Source organism: Armigeres subalbatus, chromosome 3 (assembly GCF_024139115.2).
Source record: "Armigeres subalbatus isolate Guangzhou_Male chromosome 3, GZ_Asu_2, whole genome shotgun sequence".
Classification (NCBI taxonomy): domain Eukaryota; kingdom Metazoa; phylum Arthropoda; class Insecta; order Diptera; family Culicidae; genus Armigeres; species Armigeres subalbatus.
In genome coordinates this window covers 83,885,831-83,912,055 of record NC_085141.1, presented here as the reverse complement: position 1 = coordinate 83,912,055, position 26,225 = coordinate 83,885,831, and the positions used below count along the sequence as shown (strand labels likewise).

The 26,225-nt window shown below is 40.9% G+C and overlaps 1 protein-coding gene across 2 annotated transcripts; it reads right to left on the bottom strand.

Annotated features, from left to right (window-relative positions):
• Positions 1–9,888: 9,888 nt before the first annotated feature.
• LOC134225950 (facilitated trehalose transporter Tret1-like) lies at positions 9,889–24,497 on the bottom strand. Of its 2 annotated transcripts, XM_062706412.1 has the most exons (7): positions 24,123–24,497; positions 12,106–12,182; positions 11,789–12,015; positions 11,286–11,727; positions 11,061–11,230; positions 10,702–11,003; positions 9,889–10,638 (listed from the first exon to the last, which is right to left on the bottom strand). In XM_062706412.1, exons 3-7 carry the CDS (start codon positions 11,957–11,959, stop codon positions 10,179–10,181), a joined length of 1,545 nt encoding a protein of 514 aa, XP_062562396.1. In that variant the 5' UTR covers positions 11,960–12,015; positions 12,106–12,182; positions 24,123–24,497; the 3' UTR covers positions 9,889–10,178. The 2 variants fall into 2 exon arrangements, with proteins under 2 accessions (XP_062562396.1, XP_062562395.1); XM_062706411.1 differs by lacking the exon at positions 12,106–12,182.
• Between the last annotated feature and the right edge of the window lie 1,728 nt (positions 24,498–26,225).

Sequence of the window (26,225 nt, the reverse complement as noted above, 5' to 3'; positions counted from 1 at the left end):
TTCGCTTGTAAGGCGAACGTGTAGCCAACTACGCTACGGGACCCCCCAGAATTTGCTATGTTGGAAAGGCTTGTGAGGGGGATACATCGTGACTACGGATATTCCTCAAACGAGAACTAATGGGGGCAACTTCTTCTTTCGCGACACATGAGAATTTTTTTATAATTTCCAATTTGATACAAATAAGTTCTTAGCAAAATAATGTTCCTTTTATTGGTTTAAAAGAAGAATCACCGTCTTCGAACAAAGGTGAACTGAACATCTAGCAGAATATTTTCCGCTAATGAAATTTTTTGTCCCTACCAGTGCGGGAATCGAAACCACACTCCACAGCACATGCGTCTAGCCGTCCATAACCGCACGTCCACGACGCGCACAGACTATGGCGGGAATTATATTTTTGTCTAGAAAGTCACAAGAAAAATAAAAAAAATGAATTTGAAGTATCATGGCCCACTTTCACAAATCACAACTGTGAATTACTATGTTTGATTTGTGCATATGCACAACATGCGAAAGATTTAGTTCGAAAAATGTATTGAAGGTAACCTCTTCCTCCCGTGGAGTTTGAACCCACGACCCCAGTACGCAAGGCAGGTGCTTTTCCTACTAAGCTACGAAGGACCTACACCCAAAACAAAAAGTTGTGACATTCTTTGTATTAACCTTAGTAAGATGTTGGGGTCAATATGACCCAAAACGAAACTTTAAAGTAGAATAACTTTTTACCTATAGGTGACACGTAAAAAAATAACCTTATATGTTATGGCAAAAAAACATTCGAAAATACTTATACTCTTCATTTTGCCACCTAATGAGTGATCCCATATCAAAAAGCTAATAACATTCATAAGTTAATGAAAAGTATAAGTTTCCGAATGTATGTGACTAATGCGATGTATAAGTTTTTTTCTTATACATGTCATTAAGCGCTTGCTTTGGCAAAAAAGTATTAGAAATATTAATAATAAACAACATTAAATTTTTTTACGTGTCATAATCCGATCGTTCGGGGACCTTGTCGGCCATAAAAGATGAGCACAAAAATCGCTCCATATATGCCTTTCGATCGCCATCTTCATAAATTCTCTTAAAACAGTAATGTATGTTCCATGAGAGGGCTTCCGACGAAATTGGCCACTCCTGGTACATGCAAGGTGCCCCGGGGAACCCGTAGGAGGGAACATTTCCGTTTTAGCACCAAAATATGCCGTGCGGCGGCTCTTTCGTCATGATTTTCCACAAAGTAGATGATTATGCACTTGAAATCGATAAGTGACCACATTGGCCACTCTTGGAACCTATGAAGTGCCCTTGGGGAATTCGTAGAAAGGGACATTTCCATTTCAACACCAAAATATGCCGTGCGGCGGCTCTTCCGTCATGGTTTTCAACCAAACAGATGGTCATGCGCTCGAAATCGATAAGTGACCACATTGGCTACATTTAGAACCTATGAAGTTCCCTCGGAGAACACGTAGACGATGACATTTCCATTTTTACACCAACATATGTCATGCGGCGGTTCCTTCGTCGTTATTTTCGTTATACCAAACAGATGGTCATGCGCTTGGAGTCGCTTAGTGACATTGTCTACTCTTGGAACCTACGAGGTGCCCTGCGAACCTGTAGGAGAGGACATTTTCATGTTTATATTAGCATGCACCGTGCCGCTTGCGGCAGCTCTATCTCCATGTTTTTCCAACAAATATATGGTTATACGTTTGAAATTGATTTAGATCACATTGTCCACCCTGGCCGCAAGTCTTCAGATAGTTGGTTTTTCCTTTGAAATTGTTCTTCATTTGAAATTGATTACTGATCAAATTGGTCATTTCTAGAAGCTCTGAAGTGCCCGGTTTACCCTTAGGTGAGCACATTTCATTCTTACATCAAAATATACATGCATCAGCTCTACCTGCATAATGCAGTCGATGTTCCATGACATAAGTTAAGTCAAATTAAAAAATATTTTCTGAGCTACTGTGATGGATCCTTCGAACAGCTCTCCAAGGATTTTCTTTTCCACATCTCGATATTTCCATTGGTCGATGGTCCCTTCAATATCGACTCATACAGGTTTGAGGTTTTCACCGATCGCCGTGGAACAATGATATGAAACCGCTACATTTTTATATAAAAAAGAAAATCTCTTCTTCTGTGAGACTCCTGCGGGTATCTTGTAGGTTGTAGATAATAAGTTTAAAATGAATGACCTATTTGATAAAAAAAAAACAAGATTAATCCACCTAGCGGTGATGGTGCCTTTCTCGTTCATTCAAAAGGGTTGGGCATAGTAAATAGCTCTTATTTTTCATATTGGTTTATTTGCATTGTAAAATTTCCTGCAGAACGCAACTTATTGCAAGTCAATCGGATGAGCATAAGTGCCAGAAAAGTGATTTTCCCATGCAGGTGCTGAAATTAGTATTTTGGCCATAACTTCGGAGCCCATAATCCGTCTGGCCAATTTTTAATTGGAAACAATGGGACAGGATTTTGCGTCGAATTTAATGCAATGCAATTTAATGCGAGGTAATCGGCGCCTCCTCGATGGTCGATCGAGCAGTTCGGTCGTATGCTGGATTGTTTGACGGCTAACTTGATGGGGCGTAGCCCGGTGGTGATAGCGGGGGAATTCAACGCTTGGGCCGTGGAATGGAGAATCCGAATCAACGGGGGCAGATCTTGCTGGAATCACTGGCCATGTTGGATGTGGACTTGGCCAATGTCGGTACCAAAAGTACCTATAGCTGGAACTGGGCCGAGTCGATTATCGACGTTACGTTCTGGAGCTCTGGCCAAACGAGTAGTTCGACCTGGAGGGTAGATGATGGCTACACTCACAAACCACCTGGCGCCTCGCTACAGTATCGACTTTACGATCAGCATTCAGCGTACGGAAGAAGGGGCGAGACCTAGCCCTCGTATGTGGAAGACATCATACTTCGACGACGAGGTGTTTAAGGAAGCGCTCCGCCGCTATCACAATACTCTCGGTCTGAGCGGCGACCAGCTGGTAACAGTACTCTCGCGTGCATGCGATGCAACCATGCCTAGGAAAGTCCACCCTAGGCATGGGAGGCCACCGGCTTACTGGTGGACTCAAGCAATTGCGAACCTGCGCCGCGCCTGCCTACGGGCACGGAGGCGGATGCAGCGAGCACGCACAGAAGAGGAGCGTGTTGAACGATGGGTGACGTTCGTGGCTGCTAGAGCCGCTCTGAAGACTGAGATTAGATCAAGCAAAAAAGCCTGCTTCGAGCGCCTGTGTCAAAGTGCCAACGCGAATCCATGGAGTGACGCCTATAGGGTTGTAATGGCCAAGACACGTGGGGCGATGACCCCTTCCGAGCGGTCTCCAGAGATGCTGGAGAGGATCATCGCGGGGCTCTTCCCCCGTCATGACCCAAATCCCTGGCCTCACTTTGTGGAGCTGCCAGGGGCCAAGGTGGCCGACGAGGGAGTAACTGTGCCGGAACTTGCGGGGTTGCACAGTCCCTTAGCGTAGGTAAGGCGCCAGGACCAGACGGTATACCCGACCCTGGCCATCAAAGCAGCCATTGCTGAGGCTCCCGAGATGTTCAGATCTGTCATGCAGAGATGCCTGGACGAGGGAGTCTTCCCTGAAGCTTGGAAAAGGCAGAGCTTGGTCCTATTGCCAAAGGCGGGAAAACCACCGGGGGATCCGTCGGCATATAGACCAATATGCCTGCTTGATACGTCGGGAAGGGTGCGGATGGTCTATCGAGTAACCAGTTTGGCTTCCGAAAGGGTAAGTTGACCGTAGACGCTATCTTGTCGGTTACCAAATCCGCGGAGATAGTTCCCGGTGGGCGTGGTAATCGTTGGCTTCCCTGACGATATTACGCTGGAGGTCTACGGTGGATCGATCGACTGGCTCACCACAAGACTGAGGTGGTTGTTGTTAAGAACCGAAAGTCGGAGCAACAAGCGGTGATAAGGGCAGGCAACTGCGCGGTCACCTCTGAACGCTTCAACAAACTCTTGGGGGTAATGATCGACGATAAGCTCACCTTTGGTAGCCACGACAATTACGCCTGTAAGCGTGCCTCCACAGCTAGAGTGGCATTATCCCGGATGATGTCCAATAGCTCTGCGGTTTATGCCAGCAAGCGCAAGCTTCTGGCTAGTGTCGCTCTGTCCATACTGAGGTATAGGGGGCCAGTTTGAGGCACGGCCCTGCGTATTAACTGCTACAGAACGAAGTTAGAAAGTACGTATAGGCTCATGTGCCTAAGAGTTGCGAGCGCGTACCGTACACACTTAACTCATTTTACAGTATTCGGTAAATTTTACCGAAATCTTAACAGCAGAACTGTTCGGTAATTTTTTTACAGATTTTTTGTAATTTTTTCCATTGCTCAACTGTCAAAATCACCGAAAATCTGTAAAATTATTTACCGAACAGTTCTGCTGTTGAGATTTCGGTAAAATTTTACCGAATTCGGCGATTTATTTTAAGTGTGTACCGTGTCGCACGATGCACTTTGCGTCATCACCGGTATGATGCCTATTGACATCATTATCGGTGAAGACATAAAGTGCTTCGAAATGCGCGGCACGAGAGGCATCCGTAGGACTGTCAGGCAGGCAGGCAGCGTGCGTGGGACAGTTCCACTAAGGGTAGATGGACACATAGATTGATACCGGAGATAGGTACGTGGGTCAAGAGGCGCCATGGGGAAATCACTTTCCACCTGACCCAGATCCTTACAGGCTATGGTTGCTTCAGACAGTTTCTGCACCGGTTCAGACACTCGGCCTCGCCCGAGTGTCCGGTGTGCACATGTTTAGAGGAAACGGCGGAACACGTGTTGGTCGTGTGCCCACGTTTTCGCACAATGCGTGACCACATGCTTGCTCCATGTGGTCTAGAAACTACCCCGGACAATCTAGTTCGGAGGATGTGTAAAGATGAAGTTGGCTGGAATGCCGTTTTATCGGCTATCGTCCAAATCGTCTCGGAGCTACACAGAAGGTGGCGCGTGGACTCGAGGAATGGCTAGTTCAGGCGCAAATAAGAGGTGGTCTAAGGGTTCGAAGTCGGCTTCATGGGTCATACCGGTGCCCTGTGGTCGAACTCGATCCTTTTATTTAACAAGTAGTCGTGCAAAGAACAACATGGTATCGTCGCTTTCACGGCGTCGGTCAGCCGGGCGAGTTCTGAGCCCGAGGGCGAACAGGGGTCCTCGTCAAGGCTGATGCAGCCGTAGGCATCGCGTCGACAAGCCCCTCTGTGTGATGGCGAATTGGCCCTATCGCAGAGAGGTCACTTTGGGGTGCACGCGGCATCAGCATTCTTGATACCAGCCGTGCAGAGGGAAGCAGGCGCGAAGTCGACCCTTCCCACCTTCCGAGGACATAGGGCGTGGTAAGGCCACCTTGAAAGCCGGCAATGCGCTGGCACGATACCATGGTGTTCTTCTAAAAAAGCGAGTCACGATATTCGGTGCTGCAAGGACACGCAGCTAACCTCGAGGGTGCGTTGTGCACTGCCCCCCTTTGAAGCATTACTTTCTGGTTATACCGAAGGAACTATGGGCTTGGCAGCAATGGAAACGGTTTAGTGGGTCGGGGATGTAGTCCTGCCTCCCTCGTTTGCTGTTGGAGGTGGTCCCTAACCCAGCACTTCCTGGACGTCCAACCCAGGATGTCTGTTGAGCAGATTTCCCCTCCATTGCTTAGGAAGAAAGAAAAAAACACACACACACACTCAATTCGTCGAACTGAGTCGATTCGTATATAACACTATGGGTCTCCGGGCCTTCTATAAAAAGTTTGTTTTTGGAGCGATCATATAGCCTTCACCGTATACTTAGTATAAGAGAAAGGAAAAAAAGCTATTTTCTGGTACAATGGATTTCGAAAACAATATTGATGAAGCAGATGTTACAGAGGGCGTCGAAGAATCAACACAAATCAATCCGAACCTAACATCAACTAATAAAAATGAAGCTGTCACAGAAAACATAGAGATCTCTCGAAAACCAGACTAGACGAAGGGGTAACCTCGGGGGTAACGTCTCGAGCTAAAAGAGAAGTAGAAGTTAGGCAACCATTGTACTTTAAGGATTATAAGATTGGCACTATCAATCAATTTTGAGGAAGGGAGAGATGTACTTTCGGTCCCACCATTTCTATTACATTTGTTTTGTATAAATAATAACATACCTGAGTAGAGATACACTTTGACATCCTTACATGAGTGCCGAGATACATATATCCCTAATGAATAAAGAACATTGTCTTTTAATCTACCAACGCGACTACACGTGCTTAGTTTGATATCCGAAACGACGCGATTCTACACTACCGACTTGCAGTTCCATTGTCCAAGCTTCCAATCGTGATCCTTTCGTGGGCCGTCGTGTCAGGTCTGTTTAGGGACCCAACATCAGGACTTGGGCTTGTGCTTGAGCGGCACACGGTCGCTTTGGCAGAGCCTACTTGCGGATTTATGCAGCTTCTTATAGTTCAAGAGAACACACTGTTAAACCCCACCACATCCTAAGCAGGCACCACAACTCGCACTTAGTCTGGCGATGGATCGTCAAGCCCATGGACATATTCCCTACTGCCCCCAAGGCATATCCTTCACTATCCTCACCCTAATTAATCTTTGGCAAGCGAGCGAAACATTTTAACCGACTCAATACGGATCGTCGTATTTCAACATAAATTTTGGACAATCTGCTTCAAAAACGTATGCAAACCATGAAAAAGTAGAAATATGGGGTAGAATATTTTTTTGGGTTCTTCTAGGGCTTCCAAACCTTCCTTGAGTTCAGATCTTAATGATTTACATAAACAACAAAGCGTTTTACGGGGCCTCAATCCTAATTTGAAGTTGGCATTGCTACTTGAGACATAATTAAACTATTTTTTTATCAAATCGCAGTGTTACCAAAACATAAACGGTACTCCAAACTATTCTTGAGTTCAGATCTTGGAGGTTTACATGATCAACAGAGCAATTCTTAGGTTCTCGAGCTTGTGTAATAGTTGGAGGAGCCCCATGGAACATCATTACACCATTATATAAAAATCTTGTTAATTGGAATTGCTTAAGGCTTCATGACATGTCATTCAGAATGGCTGCCTTGCGGCTTACCAACACAGTCAAACAATCACCTACCCCACCCACCCCGATATGCACAGATAAATTTAATTCATATATTGCCAACATACCTGACCATCTTCTAACTAAAAAAGTAAATCTGGAATTAGTTCTAAGTTCAATCTATGCGGCGATATAAAGATATCATCACATAGCGCTAATTTAGGGAAGATATATAAGCAAGTGAACAAAGTGAAAAAATTCCCCCCAGTAACGCACCATGCCAACGACGTCGCCGGTTTCAACACTCGGCACGTCGTCGGTAGTGTCGTATGCAAGCAGTCATTGATCAGCAGCAGACAGTGATGTCGATATGAACTATTGTGAAATCATAGCAGAAACATGTAAAATATCGATAAAATTAATCAATCTTTTCCTAACGCATTAGGTATTGATGCAATAATAATATCTTATTGAGTCTGTTTTTATGTGCGTTGTAAAAATTGAAAAATCGGAGCAAAAAATGATCTTTTTATTGGTGCGTTTGAGCAGCTGGCAACAACGGTTGAGGATGTAAACATAAACAGCCAGCATCGTGAAAACATAATCCATGAATATTCACCTAAATCAAAGAAAAACTAATGCTTTTCTAACAAATTCCATCAGCGAATCCCATACTTAGACTGTATTGATTATTACTGCGCCTAAATTGGGCTGAATTTTTGCGAATGCGTGCAATGTTTACTGTTGTCGGATGTTAACAAAAAATTAATCCCACGTGTATGCTTACTGAATTGGTGTTGGAAGTTTCCACCACTACAAATCCACGGTTGATGATTCTTATGGCACAATTACATACAAATTTGAGTGTCACAACGCTTCACCTTAAATGGACATCATTACGTACACAATACACACAAACATCGCATCCACAATTTTTTCGTTCCTTTTATCGCTACAGTGTTATAGAATAAAGCTTGATCTACGAGTACCACGGCGTCTCTTGATGACCGGCTGGGCTATACATGTGAATTATTGCTACTCCATAATCGATCAGAACTAGAGTAAGTTGCACCCTGAAGGCGTTGGTACTCTCATACTTACTTGTTTCATACTTATTATACATATTATATATTTTATACGATATGTTTACCCAAGAGTTTACCATTTCTATACGTATTGAAACCACCAAGGGGTATCATGAGATGACAGTCTAACCAATAAATAAGGATTGCGTTCCAAAAACTGAATAAAGCAACACATTCAATCGACAATATAATTGGTTTCAGTATTGCACGGAAGTGGATGTTACTAAGACTAACATTTATATGTAAGAGTAAAGTAATTTACGTATGAATAATATCATGTTCATGTTCAACGAATTCTGTGGTATATATCTAATTGTGTACCGATGTTCCGCGGAGCTATTCCATCTCGTAAAAATAGTTTAGACATCGGAGATCTTCATGTTGATCGTTTTGAATATTAGGATCTGCGCTCAAAGACAGTTTGGAGTGTGGTAGATGTCAAACGAATTCTGTAATGTGTCTATAATGGTGTCACGAAGTCCCGTGGAGCTATTCCAACTCATAAAAATAGTGGGGACATCGAAGATCTTCATGTTGATCGATTTTTATATTAAGACCTGTACTCAAGGATAGTTTGGAGTGTCGTAGATGTCGAACGAACTCTGGTGTGCCTGTAATAATGTTACGAGGAATCGCGGAGCTATTCCACCTCATAAAACTAGTGGGGACATCGAAGATCCTCAAGTTGTTCGATTTGAATATTAAGATCTGATCCCAAGGAGAGTTTGGAGTGTCGTAGATATCGAACGAATACTGTGGTGTGTCTGTAATGGTGTTACGAGGTATCCTGGAGCTATTCCAACTCATAAAACTAGTGGGGACATCGAAGACCTGCATGTTGATCGATTTGAATATATGGATCTGTACTCAAGGATAGTTTGGAGTGTCGTAGGTGTCGAACAAATTCTGTGGTGTGTCTGTAATGGTGTTACAAGGTATCCTGGAGCTATTCCAGATCATAAAACTAGTGGGGACATCGAAGATCTGCTTGTTGATCGATTTGAATTTTAGGATCTGTACTCAAGGATAGTTTGGAGTGCCGAAGATGTCGAAGGAATTCTGTAGTGTGTCTGTAATGGTGTAATGAAGAACCGTGGAGCTGTCCCAACTCATAAAAATAGTGGGGACATTGTAGATCTTTTTGTTGACCGATTTGAATATTAAGATCTGAATGCAAGAACTGTTTAGAGTATCGTAGGTATTGGAAAAGATCTGTTATCTGGAAAGGTGCGGGATATTATCATAAAGCATTTCAATTTCAATTATATGTGGTAAAAATGGTGTTGATTCCTTATAACATCAAAATTAGAACTCAAGGATTTTAAGAGGTGAGCCAGCCCAGAGTGCAAACCTCTATAATAAAGAAATAAAAAAAAACTCAAGGGTAGTTTGGATGCTCTAGATCATCCTAGTAACCATAACCTGACCTGGGCAATATTTTTCCTGGATGGAACAGTTAATTTTGAACATTTTTTCTGAAGAAAGCAAGGCTCTATCTCTTAAAACTGATTTTTGATAGCTGATTTTCGTCTTGGGTCATATATGACCCATCCGTATTGAATCGGTTAAGCAATTTAAGGACCATGAAAATGTTACCTATGTGATACACAGTGAATGGAAATAAAGCACATGCCATGATGTTTCGATGAACTGAAGTATCGAGTAAAAGTTAACAGAAGTTACTGATAAAATGCTTTCGGAAGTATAAAATTTTAAACAGTTGACTTTATGATGTATTTTTTCCAGAAAAATACAAACTATATAATTCTTTGAACTCCATTCAATATAGCTATTGTGGTTCACATGGATGACGAGCTTGGTCAAAAATAATCACAGCACAATCTACTTCTACTCAGTGGGCTATGGTATTGCTGTATCTTATAAAATTAGCCTAATTCTATTTAAATCTATTCTCTCGCTACAGTCATATATGGAAGACTTTCAATCGAAACTATACTTTGGGTACATTTTTTTGGCTTAAGTACTCGAATGCTACAAAGTACCCTTACTTAGTCGATCTTAACAAAGTATTGTTCAATTTCCTGAAAACTTTTACCAAACGTTTCAGGTACCCATCCATACACGTAAATCACCCCGGCAAAGCTCGTTATGGCAAATAGGTAGAATATGCCCTGAATCGCTACCAGATCCAAGAGATAAGGAAATGCTTTCACAACAATGAACATCAGTACGTACGCTACCGATACGACTAATCCTCCAAGTTTGCCCTTCACATCCGTTGGAAGAACTTCACCGATCATGGTCCATGGCAGAACCAAATAACCGAGTGCACTGAAGCAAACATATCCCAAAACGCAAGCTAGCAATAAATAGCCTCCTGCAACCGGGTAGCTCTCTCGACCGGCATTTCGAACAAAGTGCAAATACAAGGCGGCGATCGTAGCGAAGACACCCATGGTACAGGCTGAAGTGATCAACAGCGGTCGTCGTCCAAATTTACGGGAAAACCTGTTGGAAAATGTTCAACATATTTAGAGCCTTAAATCTTATTTAAAACACGTAAAACCATACCCGGATGTCAAAATCGACATGATGAATCGTATAAGGCCAAGGAATACCAAAGCGTTATATTCGTTAAAACCTTTAGCTTGCGATCCGCCAATTTCCATGAACACATTTAAAGCATAGAAGATCAAAACGTATGCTCCTGAAAGCTGCTGGAATAGGAATAACAGTAGTAGAACCACAAGTGGTCTGTACACCCTTGGATGTAAATAGAGTTTTAATGAAAACTGGTTGACGGTAGAGTCCGCAATCGATCGCTGGGGGCTGTGTCCTGTTAATATCAATTGACGATACTGGTCTTCAGCAAGCTAAAATAGATTGGCATTTAATCTCCACAATTCAGCAACACGTGAGACCTTACTTACACTTTTATCACGGTAGACCCAATGCATGACTTTCCGTATATCAGAAGGATCACGTTTTGTAAATGTCATCAACCAATGGGGAGATTCCGGTATGATCAGAATCACCATGAACGTAACAACGGAGAACACAGTGAAGATGATGGCAATAGCTCTCCAATCGAAGAAAAGTGCTACAAGTAATCGAATATAGTTTTATGAATAACGATACCCAACATCAAAACTTACCTAAAACACAAGTTAGCAAAATGCCAAACGACACGAAAACGCTGTTTAAACAAAGTAGCATCGCTCGCATCGATACGTGCGACACCTCACTAACGTAGACCAACGCCACGGTCGTCAAACCACCAGAACTGCCGAGTATTATTCGTGCAATGTAGATCATGTTAACGTCGTTCGCCACCGCTATCAAGGCCCAACCGATGGCAAAGGGCAAACAAGTAGCAAGAGCAACCTTCTTTCTACCGTACTGATCCATCAGCTGTCCTACGATCAGGGATCCTAATGGCAGGGCAATCGTCACAACGCTGGCAATCCAGGAGGCTTCGTCTTTGTTGATCTGGATGGGGCTTTCCGGTACTGAGAGTTGCGGAAGCAAAATCGCCGAGTAGGTCATGTTAATGCCTGCTTGAACTACCAACAGGTTTACCAACACGGCGGCAGTTATCTGCAATTGGAATCAACATTACAAATTTACCGAAAACCTTCGAGACACTTTTGCAACGTACCTGAGGAATTCCCTCTCTCCAGGAGATTGACTTTTTGGGCACCTGTCCCGATTCCAAATGTTCCTTGGAGGTTAACGGCTGTGCTTCGAACTCATACGGCTCTGCCTTTTGCTCGGAAGCCACGGGTAGTTGACCCGAAGAGTACCGTAGTTCATTTTCGGTAGGCGCCATCCTCTAACGAGCCTTTGTGCTTACACGAAACGACATTCGTTCTGAGAAATGTGAATCTGGAATCAAGCAGATAACGTTACAATGTTTTCTAAATGGGTATAACTGGAATATGATAGTCATTCAAGATTGAAGCAGTGTTTAGTTACCTGCAGACAATGCCTATATGGCACGAGATACAGATAATGACTGCACTATGTACTCTGTCAGACAAGACGATTAAGTGCTGATAATGACTTGAAATAAGCGTGTTAGTGAAAATTACGATGATAAAAGACCGCCAGAAGAGTGATGTGCGATCATAACATTCGTTATGATGATATTTTCATTTTTTGCAATAAAAGATAAATTTTGGGGGGGACGCATTAGGACCATGAACCCAGACACCAGCAGAACCACTAGGGTGGGTGCATTCAATACACGAATAACCCAAACAAAAAAATACAGGCATACCACGATAGTACGTACCCTCGATAGTGCGTACCCACGAAAGTACGTATCCTCGATTGTACGTACATTTCACCTCGATAGTACGTACACCAAAAATAATTCGTTCTATTTTCTGCACGATTTTAGTTAAAATTTTAATATGTTTTGATCATGGAACAAGCGTGGGGTCTTTCATATGTAACGTAATCATTTTTCATCTGATTTGAACACCATCGTGAGCTTATAACGAATTTAGTTGCAGAGTTTTAAACAAGCAGCGTTTCATAAATGTCTGACAGTCTCACGCAGCACACATCATTCTATTATTTTAAACAATTCAAGGAGCATCTGAAACAGCTGATTACAAAAATATTATCATAATTGTATGGGTGTGGATGTATAGACGATTTTCTTAGAAAGCAGAATAGCTATCCACTTAATTGAACGATTATTATGTTTATGAATTATTTTATCGATCAAGGAAGTTAGTTCCACTTCTAGAAACCGTCCTCATGTATTAATTCACCTTATAGACCAGAGAACATTATCCCAAAGAGTAAATTAAGTTCATAATGGGAATAGTGTTTCTCAAAAATGAATTTGTGACAAGATGTTTAATAGTTTAATTCAGTTCACAGTAAGTTTAGTTCCAACCCGAGCAAAGTCTGAAAACATAATGAGAGCATATAGAAAACATATTTTGATATTGATATCAAATTGAAATCATAATTTGTTTTCAAATATGAATCATCATGATTGATTACATATTTTGATCTCATTTTGCTGTTGATTTCTAAATTGTATGATCTGACATCAAACTGTGTACTTATTTTGTTATCTGAACCAATATCAAAATTAGTTTTCGATTTGCTCTCATCCATACATGATTACACTTGATATTCAATCAAGATCTGTGCGCCGATTGAAATTATATCAGCGTGCCAGATCACTTTCAGCCAGAACCAGTGGCAGTGGCGTGGCGGCGTCATGCCGCTGGTGATTTGCGACGATGTGAATCAATTTCGTGCATTTATGTTTCTCCAGGATTTCCTTCGGAAGTTTCTCCAAGAATTTCTCCGCAAGTTCCCCCAGAAATCTCTCCAGAAGCTCTGTCAAAAATTTATCCGCAAGTTCCTCCAGGAATCCCCCCGCGAGTTCCGCAAGTTCATTCAGGTCTTCCTTCGCAATTTCCTCCAGGCCTCCAAAATTTCCTCCAGGAATCTCTCCGAAAGTTCCTTCAGAATTTTTTTCGTGAGTTCCTCTAAGAATTCCTTTGGAAGTTCCTTCAGAAGTTCCTCCGGAAGTTCTTCCAGAAGTTCCTCCAAGAATTCCTCCGGAAGGTCCTCCAGGAATTTCTCCGGAAGTTTCTCCAAGAATTCGACAAGGACTCATAGGAATTACTTCAGAAATTTCTCCGTAAATCCTTTCAAAAATCTTTCAAAATTCCATCTTAAATTGTTGCCTTAGAAATTTCCACGTCTCCTTTCTCAGAACTTTCACTGGAAAATCATTCAGAAATTCCCATGTAAACTCCTTCTGGCATTCGCTCTGAGGTTACTCCAGAAATTCCACCAAGATTTCTCATTAATTACTTCGAGGTCTTCCAAAAATTCCGTATGAATTTCTTCATAAACTCACGTAGAAGCCCTTGATAGACATCTCCCACTTTCGCCCTGGGAATTCCTCCAAAAATTGCTACAAGAACTGTCCCGAAAAATTGTTCATAATTTTTGTTTTAGGAATTCTGTCTGAAATTCCTTGAGAAATCCGTCTGAAAATTCATCTGGCAATTTCTCCAGTTATTTTTTCGAAAATTTCGTTAAAACTCTGTTGGAGCTACCTCCCAAAATTCCCCTTGAAATTCCTCTGAAAATTATTGAACTAATTCTCCCGGAAGAAACACCCGGAATTCTCAAAATTTCTGCGGGTACCTCCTCTAAAATGTCTACAAATCATCATCTAAAAAATCCTTCATGATTTTCCGAAAAAAAATTCCAGGAGTAGGTAGCAATAACCTCGGAAATTCTTCGAGAAACTCTCCCAAATTTTCTTTCAGAAGCTCCTCCATGAATTCTCCCAACAATTTCATCAAGAATTTCCCCGGAAATTACTTCGAGAATTTCTCCAGAAATCCCTTTTCCCCAGGAAATTTCTTCATGAATTCTCCGCAGGAATTTCTCAAGCTATTCTGCATGGAATTCCTTCAAGAACTACTCCGGGAAGTTTCTTTTTTAGGAAGAATTTTCGAAGGAATTCTTGTGGGAGTATTCGAAGGAGTTCCCAAAGGATTTCCTGCTGGATTTCCTATTGTAAGTTCTGGAGGAGAGGATCCCAGATGGATTTTTTGGATTTCCTGGAGAAATTTTCAGAGAAATTCCTAGAAACTTATCGGAAACAAATATAGGAGAAATTCTAAAATAAGAAGTTTTATTTAAATGAAGTTCATAAGGACTCTTCAGAGGAAAATATTTTTGAGTTTCCATACAAATTTTAATTGAAGTTATGAAATAATTTCAGACTTTCAGTAGAGTGTTTAGTAGATCGCAATTTAGATTAATTTAGATTTAAAAACTTTATCGACAAACATCACTTCAATTCGTCGAGCTGTGCTGATCGGTATATGGAAGTCATCAAAACTTCGTTTTTTAGTGAACATCTAGCCTTTTCGTTACACCATGGTGCACGTTATCCCGTTTTTACATTTTTACATCATTTTTCTTGTTGTTTTTATACTCATCTCAGTGTTAAATACTCATATAATTACGAATCATAATGAAGGTTCCTACAAACCAACGTGATGCGACTGTTGCTATGGCTGGCAGTTTGTCGCTTTGGTAAGGCAGCGTCATTGGAGTCAATAGAGTCGCAACGACAGTGATAGGCAACCTTAAAGTTTTTCATTCCCATAAAAGCTATAGGGGAAGTCCATAAAATACGTCACGTAAAAATTAAGCGATCTATCAACCACCCCCAATCGTCGGTTTTTGTAGTAACATGCATAATCATGTACGAGGTGTAACATATATTTAAAACATTACTCCTGCAAATGTCAGGTAATTAATGAATGTTCTGAAGCATTAAAAACCAGTACATATTTTGTAGAAAAAGCCTCACTTGTACAAAGACGATGATTTAGCTCAATGCTACATGTAGGCACTATTTAAAAAAAAATCTGGGTTCTGTTGGTTCCTTGTGTACTATATCAAATACAAATATGCTTAGAGTACAGAGCCTTCTATCGAAATTTTGACTTCCGGATGGTTTTATGAACATTCTGCTATTCCTAAATAAACAAAAAGGCAAAAAAAAATTTGTTCGGATTTTTTTTGCTTCGATAGTACGTACACTAAAATTACGCAGGTGTACGTACTATCGAGGTATGCCTGTATTCAATTCAATCAACTAGACTTTCTACTCTGTCAAATGCAACTTGTTGTGAGTAAATCGCCTAAGAATTACTGTATGAAAAGTTGTATAATGTTTTTCTTAGATTTGCTAGACCTCTTCAGGTTTTCAAAAGTGTCAGTGCTGACGTAATCAGCTCAGACATGAAGCTTTACATGTTTTGTGGACATTGTGATTGATATCATTTAGGTTTTGATCGTGTTTAGGTAGCTGACAAGCCCTTAGACAAGCCTCTCTTCAGTCAGGTGGCTCAAGCCGATTTATTGTTTTTGAGATATTTCCTAGCTTCAAGAAAATCTAAAAGGAGTTTTTAAAAACGACAGCTTTTGGTATGCTTTACATTAATTTACTATGTTCTGAAAACTCAGATGTGAATATGTACTACATGTGGAAGATGTTGATTTGCAAAAATGTATTGTAGGTAATAACTTGCCTTCGATGGGACTCGAACCAACGACCCTCAGGGTCGACTGAGGGTCGTGGGTTCGAGTCCCATCGAAGAATGTTTAAGTCGATTGGTCCAATAGTCGGAAAATAGGCAATTAACTTTGATTGAAATTCAAAACTTAAATTAAAACATTTCAATTGTATAACTACTCTACTCTCTACAGTTAACTCCTAAAACGTCGAAAACTGAGCATCTATTTAAATAAAAAACCCAGATTAATCCACCTAGCGGCGATGATGCCTTTCTCGTGCATCGTAAAATGTACTGAAAAAATCACATAGGAAAGGTCAAAAAAGCACTTTTGGGGGGATAGATCGCATATTTTCTATCATTTTGCATGTTTTTGCATTACTTACTATGTATTCCAACCATCCTTAAAAAAAATTTTTTTCGATTTTTTTCGAAGGGGGACCCTTGGGAAAAAACAATGATTTTTCAATAATTCCGAAATGCAATGTCCGATCAGGCCAATTTTCAATAGCAAACAATGGGACCGCATTCCCCGTCGAATGCAACTTGTTGCGAGTAAATCGGGTAATGCTAAGTTCCAAAAAGTGTGTCTACAAAATTTGTACACATACACACATACACACACACATACATACATACACACAAACAGACATCACCTCAATTCGTCGAGCTGGGTCGATTGGTATATAACACTATGGGTCTCCGAGCCTTCTATCAAAAGTTTGGTTTTGGAGTGATCATATAGCCTTTACGTATACTTAGTATACGAGAAAGGCAAAAAAGAGTTCAGATTTCCTTCCGGACGATTTTTTTTTTAGTAATTTTTAGTCAGCTATTGGGAAAAACAATACAATCGCACGGAAATCGATCTAGAGTGCAGTGCTGCACATCATTCAGTATGTGACATTCGCAGCTCAAACACCCGGGCAAAGCTGGGTATTTTTCGCTGGTGGTAGGTCGTTTGGCATAACGTCATTTGGCATAAAGGTAATTCGGCATAATGTCGTTCGGTATAATGTTGTTCGGCATAATGATCAATGCTCATTTGGTATAATTGTGAAATCACCCATTTCGGAACAAATGTAAAATATGCTTCTACGTATCATCTTTTGACGTAAACTACGTCTAAGGGGAAGACTCGGATACAGGGTGCAAAATGAAAGTTTCAAAATTGGAGATCGTCACGAAATCATGTTGTAACATTAATAAGTCCTTCATCTTTCAATGGGTTTTAACCCCAGTAACACACTTGTCATAAACAAGTTTCTGTGGCTTATATGTGACCAAATCGAGTCTCACTAAAGTTGCTGCGAACAAATCAGCCAGAACTGTGCTACTATGGAAAGATTTATATATCAATCGATTCGCAAAATCTCCACCAATTTGCCAGTAGTATTGAAACTTTTGATTATTAACGCTAAACTATTGAAAATTTTAGTTCTTTCATGCATCATTTGGTAAGTGCCAACTTTTAGGGTATTATCAATTATTGAACTGGAGGGTATGAAAGGGGTAGTTCAGCTACTAGACAGTAGAGTCCCTACTCCCTCACGGAATGGGAGGGACTGCTAAAGCTGGGTAATACTGTCGATAACAATCTTGAAGAGTAAATTATGGTCTTCAAGGGCGATATAAAACACAAAATGTTACTAGGGATGGCTCAGTGTACTATATTTGGTTTTACGTAGTCTACGACGAGCGGTCGTGACTTGCATCCAACCCCAAGATTTGTTTGCCCGGTAGAAGACAAGGAAAATATGATTCCAACTTTCAATTCAGATATTTGCTCGCTTTAAGGCAGTTCGGGCATTTGCTCGGTTTTAGGCAACTGGAGACATGATCCCTTTTTCAACGGATCTATTTGCCCGGCAGGAAGCAAGAGAGGATATGACTCCTTCTTTCAATTCAGACATTTCCTCGATCTTTCGATTTAGCCATTTTCTCGGTTTAAGCCAAGGGGAGATATGATCCCTTGAAAGAAGCATTTGCCCGACAGAAGGTAAACGACCCAGACAACCAGAATGCATGCATAATAGAATTGTTTTTCTGTTATGCGATGCCTATGCACACAAATTTCATCGCTTACCAGTCGCGAAAACGCTTTTTTCGTACAAAAGTGGAGGCGATATATGTGTATTTATTATCCGACGTTGAACGGCAGTGTATGCGATATGCACGATTTTTATGCGAGTTTGTTCGTTATACATTGCGATGTAATTTGTGATAACAAACTCTGTTTGACAGATAATCCGATTTCGTTTGAGTTTGTTTGCAGGAATATGCGATGTCAACATATGAAGCTGGAATAAACTCGCAAAATAGCCTACTGTGCGGGAAAGTTTATAAATAAACTGATGAGCTTCACACCACAATGCGATTTTGATGAAATTTGGATCGGTAAACGATTTTAGTCGTACATTCTTATGCGATGTGTGGTTGTCTGGGGAGGGTATGATGCCATCTTTCAATTCAGGCATTTGCTCGGCTTATGGCAAGGGGAGATACGATCTCTTCTTTAAGGGATGCATTTGCCCAGCAGACGGCAAGAGAGAATATGACTCCTTCTTTTAATTCAGACATTTGCTCGGTTTAAGGCAAGGAGAGATATGATACCTTAATGCGTCCAACGTTTCATGGTAGAATCATCGAAGCTGAATGGCTCGCTATTCATCAATCACAAAGCTATAATAGCAATTATGCCAAATGACCATTATGCCAAACGACCATTATGCCAAACGACCATTATGCCAAACGACCATTATGTCAAACGACTTTATGCCAAACGACGTTATGCCAAACGGCATTATGCCAAACGGGATACAATCTTTTTCGTTAGTTTATCATAAATTTGCACGTTAGGATTTCTTGAAACAAATTTTACTAACACACTGGCTTTACCTTCCGATGATGACTAATGATTACTTGTTTCAGCTTCAGTGTGTCCGTGCACTATATGTCTGAACGTATTTACCATCGAATGTATCGTAGAAACAAGTCAAAGATGACTCTGTTGGTATAAATCTGGGCTTTAAATCCGAAGATTCATAGTTCGAATACACAGGATACGTGTCCTGGAAAGAATATTTATTCCATTTTTTTATATATACGTATCGAAGTATTCTATTAAATTGTCTCGCGCTTACGATCATTTCTCTTCATCGATCTTTCCTTTCGTTGATAAATCAACTGAATTAAAAGTTACAACCTTGATTGTTGCTACTGCAGCTGTTGGAGCACTCTTTATCACCCCAGACCAGCGGTTCTCAACCTGGGGTACATGAACCCCTGAAGTACCTTCGCTAGCCCCAGGGGGTACCTCAGACAAAAATGCGTAATGGCGGATGCGTTACAAATCCAATAAAAACTAATAGATAAACTTCTGATAATTGTTTGACTTTTTATTCTAAAACTTTGTGTCATACATAATATGCATTGCGATCAGTAAAACAAAGTTTAGCCCATCTTGCCTACCAAAGTGTATGAAGGACTTTAGGACAAAAGGTTAGAAGAACAAAAAGGACAAAAGGTTAGAAAAACAAGAGGCTCGAGAGTCTTCCTTCAAGAGGCTCGAAAGCCTGCTTTCAAGAGCCTCCGACATCTCCTTTCAAGATGCCCGAAAGTTCCATTTTAAGAAACTCGGAAGCTTTCTTTGCAATACGTCTCTTATCAAGAGACTCGGAAGCCTTCTTTCAAAAGACTTAAAAGCCACCTTTTAAAAGGCTCAGAAACCACCTTTCAAAAGGCTTGAAAGCCTCCGATTAAGAGGCTCGAAAGCCTTCCTTCAATAGGCTAAGAAGCCTACTTTCAAGAAACTCTAGAGTCTTCTTTGAGGAGGCTCGGATGCTTCTCTTCAATAAGTCTCAGAAGCCTCCTTTCAAGAGCCTTAGAGGCCTCCTTCCAAATAGTTCAGAAGCCTCCTTTCAAGAGCCTCGAAAGCCTTCTTTCAGGAGTCTCAGATAGAGATGTCGCAAATTAATCGCTTACTTCGATTAATCGATTCATCGTTGTGATAATCGATTAATTTTGAATCGATTATTACCCAACGATTAATCGATTCAATAATCGAGATGAATCGTGAGTAATCGATTAGTTACTAATCGATTAATCAGAATTTTACGACATCATAAGGATGTCGAAAATTAATTGATTATTTCGATTAATCGATTCATCGTTGTGATAATCGATTAATTTTGAATCGATTACTATACAATGATTAATCGATTCAATAATCGACAAGAATCATGAGTAATCGATTAGTAACTAATCGATTAATCGGGATTTTACGACATCTCTAGTCTCAGAAACCTTCTTCTAAGAGTCTCAGGAGACACTTCCAATGTGCTCAGAAGCCTGATTTCAAGAGACTAGTAAGCCTCTTCTTAAAAGGTTTGGAAGCATTCTTTCAAGAGGCTCGGAAGCATCCTTTCAAGAGGTCGAAAGTCTCCTTTCAAGAGAATCGGAAGCCACCGTTCAAGAACCTTAGAGGCCTCCTTTCAAGATTCTCAGAAGCCTTATTTCAAGAGACTCGGAAGCACCTTTTTAGAAGCTCGGAAGTCTCGTTTCAAGAGACTCGTAAGCCTCTTCTTCAAAGGCTTGGAAGACTTTTTTCAAGAGGGTAGCTTTAGAGAGCTTCAGAAGTCTTCTTCCAAATCGTCCTCCTTTCAAGAGGCACGGAAGCCTTTTCCAAGAATCTCAAAAGCTTTCTTACAAAGGCTCGGAAGCATCCTTTCAAGAGGGTCCAAAGCCTTCTTTCAAGAGGATCGAAAGCTACTCTTCAAGAGCCTTAGAGGCCTCCTTCCGGAAGGTTTACAGGCCTCCTTTCAAGAGGTTCGAAAGCCAAATCGGAAGGCACCATTGAAGAGCCTTCCGAATGGATTAGAGGCCTCATTGCAAGTGGATCGGAAGCCTCTTTTCAAGAGGCTCGGAAGCATTCATGAGCTTTAGAGGCCTCCTTCCAAATGGTTCAGAGACTCGGAAGCCTTTTTTCAAAAGTCTCAGAAACCTCCTTTCAAGAAGCTCGGAAGCCTCATTTCAAGAGACTTGTAAGCATGTTTTAAGAGGCTTGGAAGACTCCTTTCAGAATAACTTCTTTGAAGAAATCCTATCGTGCCTGCCCAGACAACCACACATCGCATAAGAATGCACGATCAAAATCGTTTACCGATCCAAGTTTCATCAGATTCGCATTGTTGTGCAAAGCTCATCAGTTTATTTATAAATTTTCCCGCACAGTAGGCTATTTTACGAGTTTATTCCAGCTTCATTTGTTGACATCGCATATTCCTGCAATCAAACTCACATGAAATCGGATTATCTGTCAAACAGAGTTTGTTATCACAAACTACATCGCAATGCATAACGAACAAACTCGCATAAAAATCGTGCACATCGCATACACTTCTGTGCAACGTCGGATAAGAAATACACTTATATCGCCTCCACTTTTGTACGTAAAAAGTGTTTTCGCGACTGGTAAGCGATGAAATTTGTGCGCATAGGCATCGCATAACAGAAAAACAATTCTATTATGCATGCATTCTGGTTGTCTGGGTGTGCTTCTGATTTTTAAAAGTTTTACGGTAAATCTCACATTAGCAATTATATTACTCAAATGTCCAGGAAAAAGAGGAATAATAATTAAATAAATTAGCAATGATTTGTCATAAATTCAAGCATTTTGTAGAACAACGACTTTTAGGGGAAACAGTGTTTGTATGCACATTTAGCTCGAAAATCACTTTAACATGGTCAAAACGTGAATGGAACGAATTGCAATGATCACAAGACTTGACACCAAAAGCTTCCGTATAGAGATTGTTGCGATACTTTTCGACGTTTATATTGAGCCACCTCGAAACTTTATCCAAATTAGCTGAAAATTTGACAGGAGGCTTCTCTAGTAACTATTTTAGCATAAGAATTGTGATTCTGGGCTGACCGGATGAACTTTTAATACTTTTTGAAAACATGAAGACTCTTAATGTCCACGGTTCGAGACCGCATCTCTCCATTCTAGAACACACCACACGCTCGCCAAGTCATTCTATACCAGGTTAGCCCACCTCGCTCGCTGCACTCCAGGCCGCCATTTTATTTGTAAATTTATTTGACAGGCACTCTGTGTTCTTAACCGCTACTGTGGTATTCTGCTGTGCTGAACCCACATTGAATGTATTTTTAGATATCCATATTTCCTTATTGCTGTCGTTGCCAGTTCATCTCATCGTAAGCCCATTGTGTCCGTTTGTCCATGTCATCTATCCAGTGATCGTTGCATTGTTCGGTTGCCATTTATCCGGGTAACGTTGGAGGAATGCCTTCGAGAAGAACAAGTGTTCAGTCGTCATCTGGCAGCCCTGACGGTAAGGCGCGTACCCTAGGGCGTCACCTTATGGGCTACGGATCCGGCGACTGACGAGGGTTTGATGGAGGGGCTGGGAATCGAACCCATGACCATTCGCTTATAAGGCGAACGTGCAGCCAACTACGCTACAGGACCCCCTGTCCACGCTGTCTTGTACCTAACGAATTGGAGGAGAACACCATCTTTGCAGGGTTGCTGTCCAGCATTCTTGCAACTTTCCCTGCCAATCGCATCCTTCCAGCTTTGGCTACCTTCTGGATGCTGGGTTCGCCATAGAGCTGGGCGAGCTCGTGGTTCATCCACCAATCTTTATACAGTATATACACCATCCACTGTTTCTTTGATCAATCCGGTAAGCACCCCATGGAAGCTATTCTTGTTCACTTTCCCATAGCTACGCGCACGAAGGAACGAATTTTAGGGCCCGCAGGTTTTTTCCGAGGCTTTTGAAAATGACGAGACTGATTCTCTCCGTTTGAGTTTCTTGGCTATTTCGACCTTATATCCCGTTCGGCGTTTTATCCTATTTGACTTTTTGTCCCTTTCGACGTTTTGTCCTTTTTGACCATTTGTACCTTCGACCAATTGTCTTTCAACCTTTTGCCTTTCGATCTCTTGTCTTTTCAATGTTTTGTCCCTAACCCTGGATGTAGAAGCCACAGGTAGACCGAAGAAAACTTTTGATGACTTGAATAAGTATAGAAGATAGGTATCAACCACTAAGAGAAATGGGATCTGCAAAGAAATTGTTGCTACCGTCTGAAATGTATGCGCAAAGCGAAAGAATTGAGTATGCTGCTAAGTCCATTAATGAAATAATGTCATTACGTACACGTGGTGAAAAATCAATAATAATTTGTAATTCGCCAGAGTATTGTTATGTCTTGTAAGGACGTGGCCAAGTATGTGAAGAAGTTTGAGTCCGCGTAAATGTAGGTTTTGACGAAATCAACAAAAATTGCAGATAGTTTTATCTCTGCACATCCATCTACGAATTGTGAAAGAGATTGGATAGCTTTACCGAACATTACGCCCATTCGCGATAGATCTAACTGGAAACAGTCTGAATATATGAATGCAGCAGCATATGCATGGAACGACTGAGAGAAAAAAATATATTTAAAAAACGGGTTCACATGTAAGCTTTAAAACAATTAGACATATTTTCCAGTCACGGAGGGCTAAATCGTAACTCAAAATCAAAAGAATTATTCTAGATATTTAATTGAATTTAATTGAAACTCTATTATGTTCACACAAATAATTAAAGTGAAATACACAATCCTACAAGAGCAATCATTATATTGCCTGCTATGCTAACCACGTGATGACAACAACAATCAACCGACTGTCTACTGAACGTCGAACTCAAAAGAAACAAGGAATTACAAGCGCTTATCTGACCACCAATACATTTCTCACACACTGTCGAACGATGGAGCCAATTTTAATGCATTTTAATCAGTAAATTCATTAGTTATCTAGGTCAGAAAACATATGACTTTGGCCTTTGTTGTGCTTTAGAAACTTAACGGACGATGTGCACCTACCCTTTACTGAGAACTTCTTGAGTATTGAGAGGATTTTATAACGTCATTCACTTGCCCTTTCACTACATTTAAATCTACACTCTTGTACACTACCAAGCCTGCTCCTAGTCACTAAACACGCTTTAATAATAACTCGCTTACTGCAGCAGGTCGGTGCAATAAACTTTTTTATTGAATATACAGTCAAGACAGCAGGGAATCTGTCCAAATCTACATATGCACTAGCTCTCTTGATCGGTTGCAATATCTACGCGAAACAGAACCACAACAATAAACAAACGTCCACCGACTGACATCGGCGACTATTGCGCAGAATCGACGCTAGCTCGTTGACCGTTGCTGTTGGGCCGTACGCGCCATGGCTACTAAAGGAACTTCTATACTAGATAGGTATATGTACTACACCCCGTCTATGACTATCGTTTGCGCGCCACTACCACAACGTCAGCCACCCACGACTCCCCATGTGATTCGCTGGTAGGGTAAGACGGTATAATGCGCCCCACCTGGCCAAAACGCCCCCCTTTGATTTCTAGAAAACTATAACAAATTAAGGGTCAAAAACAGTTGGTATCTATAAGTATTCGTAAACCCATCATACTATGTCAATGTGGAAGTATTTTTGTATTACACAATGAAAATAATAGCAAAATACAAAAAGTTACAGTTTTGATGTAACTTTTCATGTTTGTTTGCTCAACATTCTGGAGCGACTTTGGCATACTGTCCGCTAAACTTGCACTGGAACCCTCAGTTGGGCAACAAAATTACTTTTCTCAGTGGTTAATATGATATAAAATTGCTTCCATCTTCAAAAATGTAACGATTTTCGAAAACATGTTTCACTGGCCAAAACGCCCCAGTGTAGGCAGGACGATATGCCCTTACCAACTGGACACAAGCGCAGCGAGCTTGCAGCAGTTGCTTCCAAATTGTATGGAAAATATTGAAATGTAATTCACACCTGCTTGAATGGACCTATGTTGGTTTTTTAATGTCAAGCGCATAAGGATTTTTATTATGAGAATGATAAAATACTAATGAAGGGCAATTAAACGTCTTTGGTTGAGGTGAGGCGTATTGCCCAGGCACTTTTTAAAATTCATTTTTTCACGACTTTTCAAAAAAGATTTATTACGTGTTAACTGAAATATTTTTATATGACTACTCACGGGCAATGCATTTGCGACTTCCTGGACTACCAAATAACACAAAGTTTGCATAAATTGCGTTGAAAAGTAAAAAGTCATCAAGGAGTTGCCTTAGGGGGGGCATATTATACCGTCTTACCCTATAAAAATGTTGTGTGTTTTCGAATGGCAAAAAAAAAACTCATGAATGGACACAGAACTGCGAGCGTAGAATTTGGGCAAGACATCGCTCCCACTGTTGTTCACAGAGAGAGGTCGCTCTAGCCTTCCGTGAGCGGTGCTATTGTATAGGCCAGCGAAGGTCGTTCACGCGAAAGTAAATTAGTCAGTAGGAAATGTACCGTGAATCGGAGTTGACTAGAACCACACTTAATTTTATTTACCAGGATCTCAGCAATTTGTAGAGCTCTTACTGAGATTCGCACAGCCGAGCTCCAGCAAACATATGGCTTTTGCTGAGATTTCTGTCTGCTGAAACCCAGCTAAAAACGCAATTTTTGCCGGGATATCAGTTTTAATTAAAGATTAAATGTGCACAGTCGATTATCTAGTAACGTCTAAGTTTACCAATTATATTTTCGTGATGTTTCCAAAAATTATACTTATTCTTCAATGGCTACAATGGCTACATTCCAACTGGAAATTGGCCTGATTGTCATCTAGGCACTCTATTAGCTTTTTCTCAGTTATAAATTGAAAGCTTGTATCTTGTGTGGCAAGTACAATGGATACACTATGCCCAGGATGTCGAGAAAGTTTCCTGATTTCTCGCCCAAAAACAATAATTTGAGCGGTAACAATACAATATTGAGGCTTTTCAAAACATGCTTTAACAAATCAGAGGAGTTTTTTGATTTTTTTTTTATTTAAATGTTTATGTTTCATTATTCCCCTTCTGGACCTTTGGAGGACTAGGTAGGGCATAATTTTTATTAAATACTAGTAGAAGCGT

Bases quoted from the DNA above. Each gene is read 5' to 3' on its own strand.
- LOC134225950 (XM_062706412.1), bottom strand. From the start codon at position 11,959: ATGGCGCCTACCGAAAATGAACTACGGTACTCTTCGGGTCAACTACCC. The intron at 11,231-11,285 runs GTAAGTTTTGAT...GATTACTTGTAG, and splicing joins TTTGCTAACTTGTGTTTTAG to CACTTTTCTTCGATTGGAGA. The intron at 10,639-10,701 runs GTATGGTTTTAC...ATTTTCCAACAG, and splicing joins ATGTCGATTTTGACATCCGG to GTTTTCCCGTAAATTTGGAC.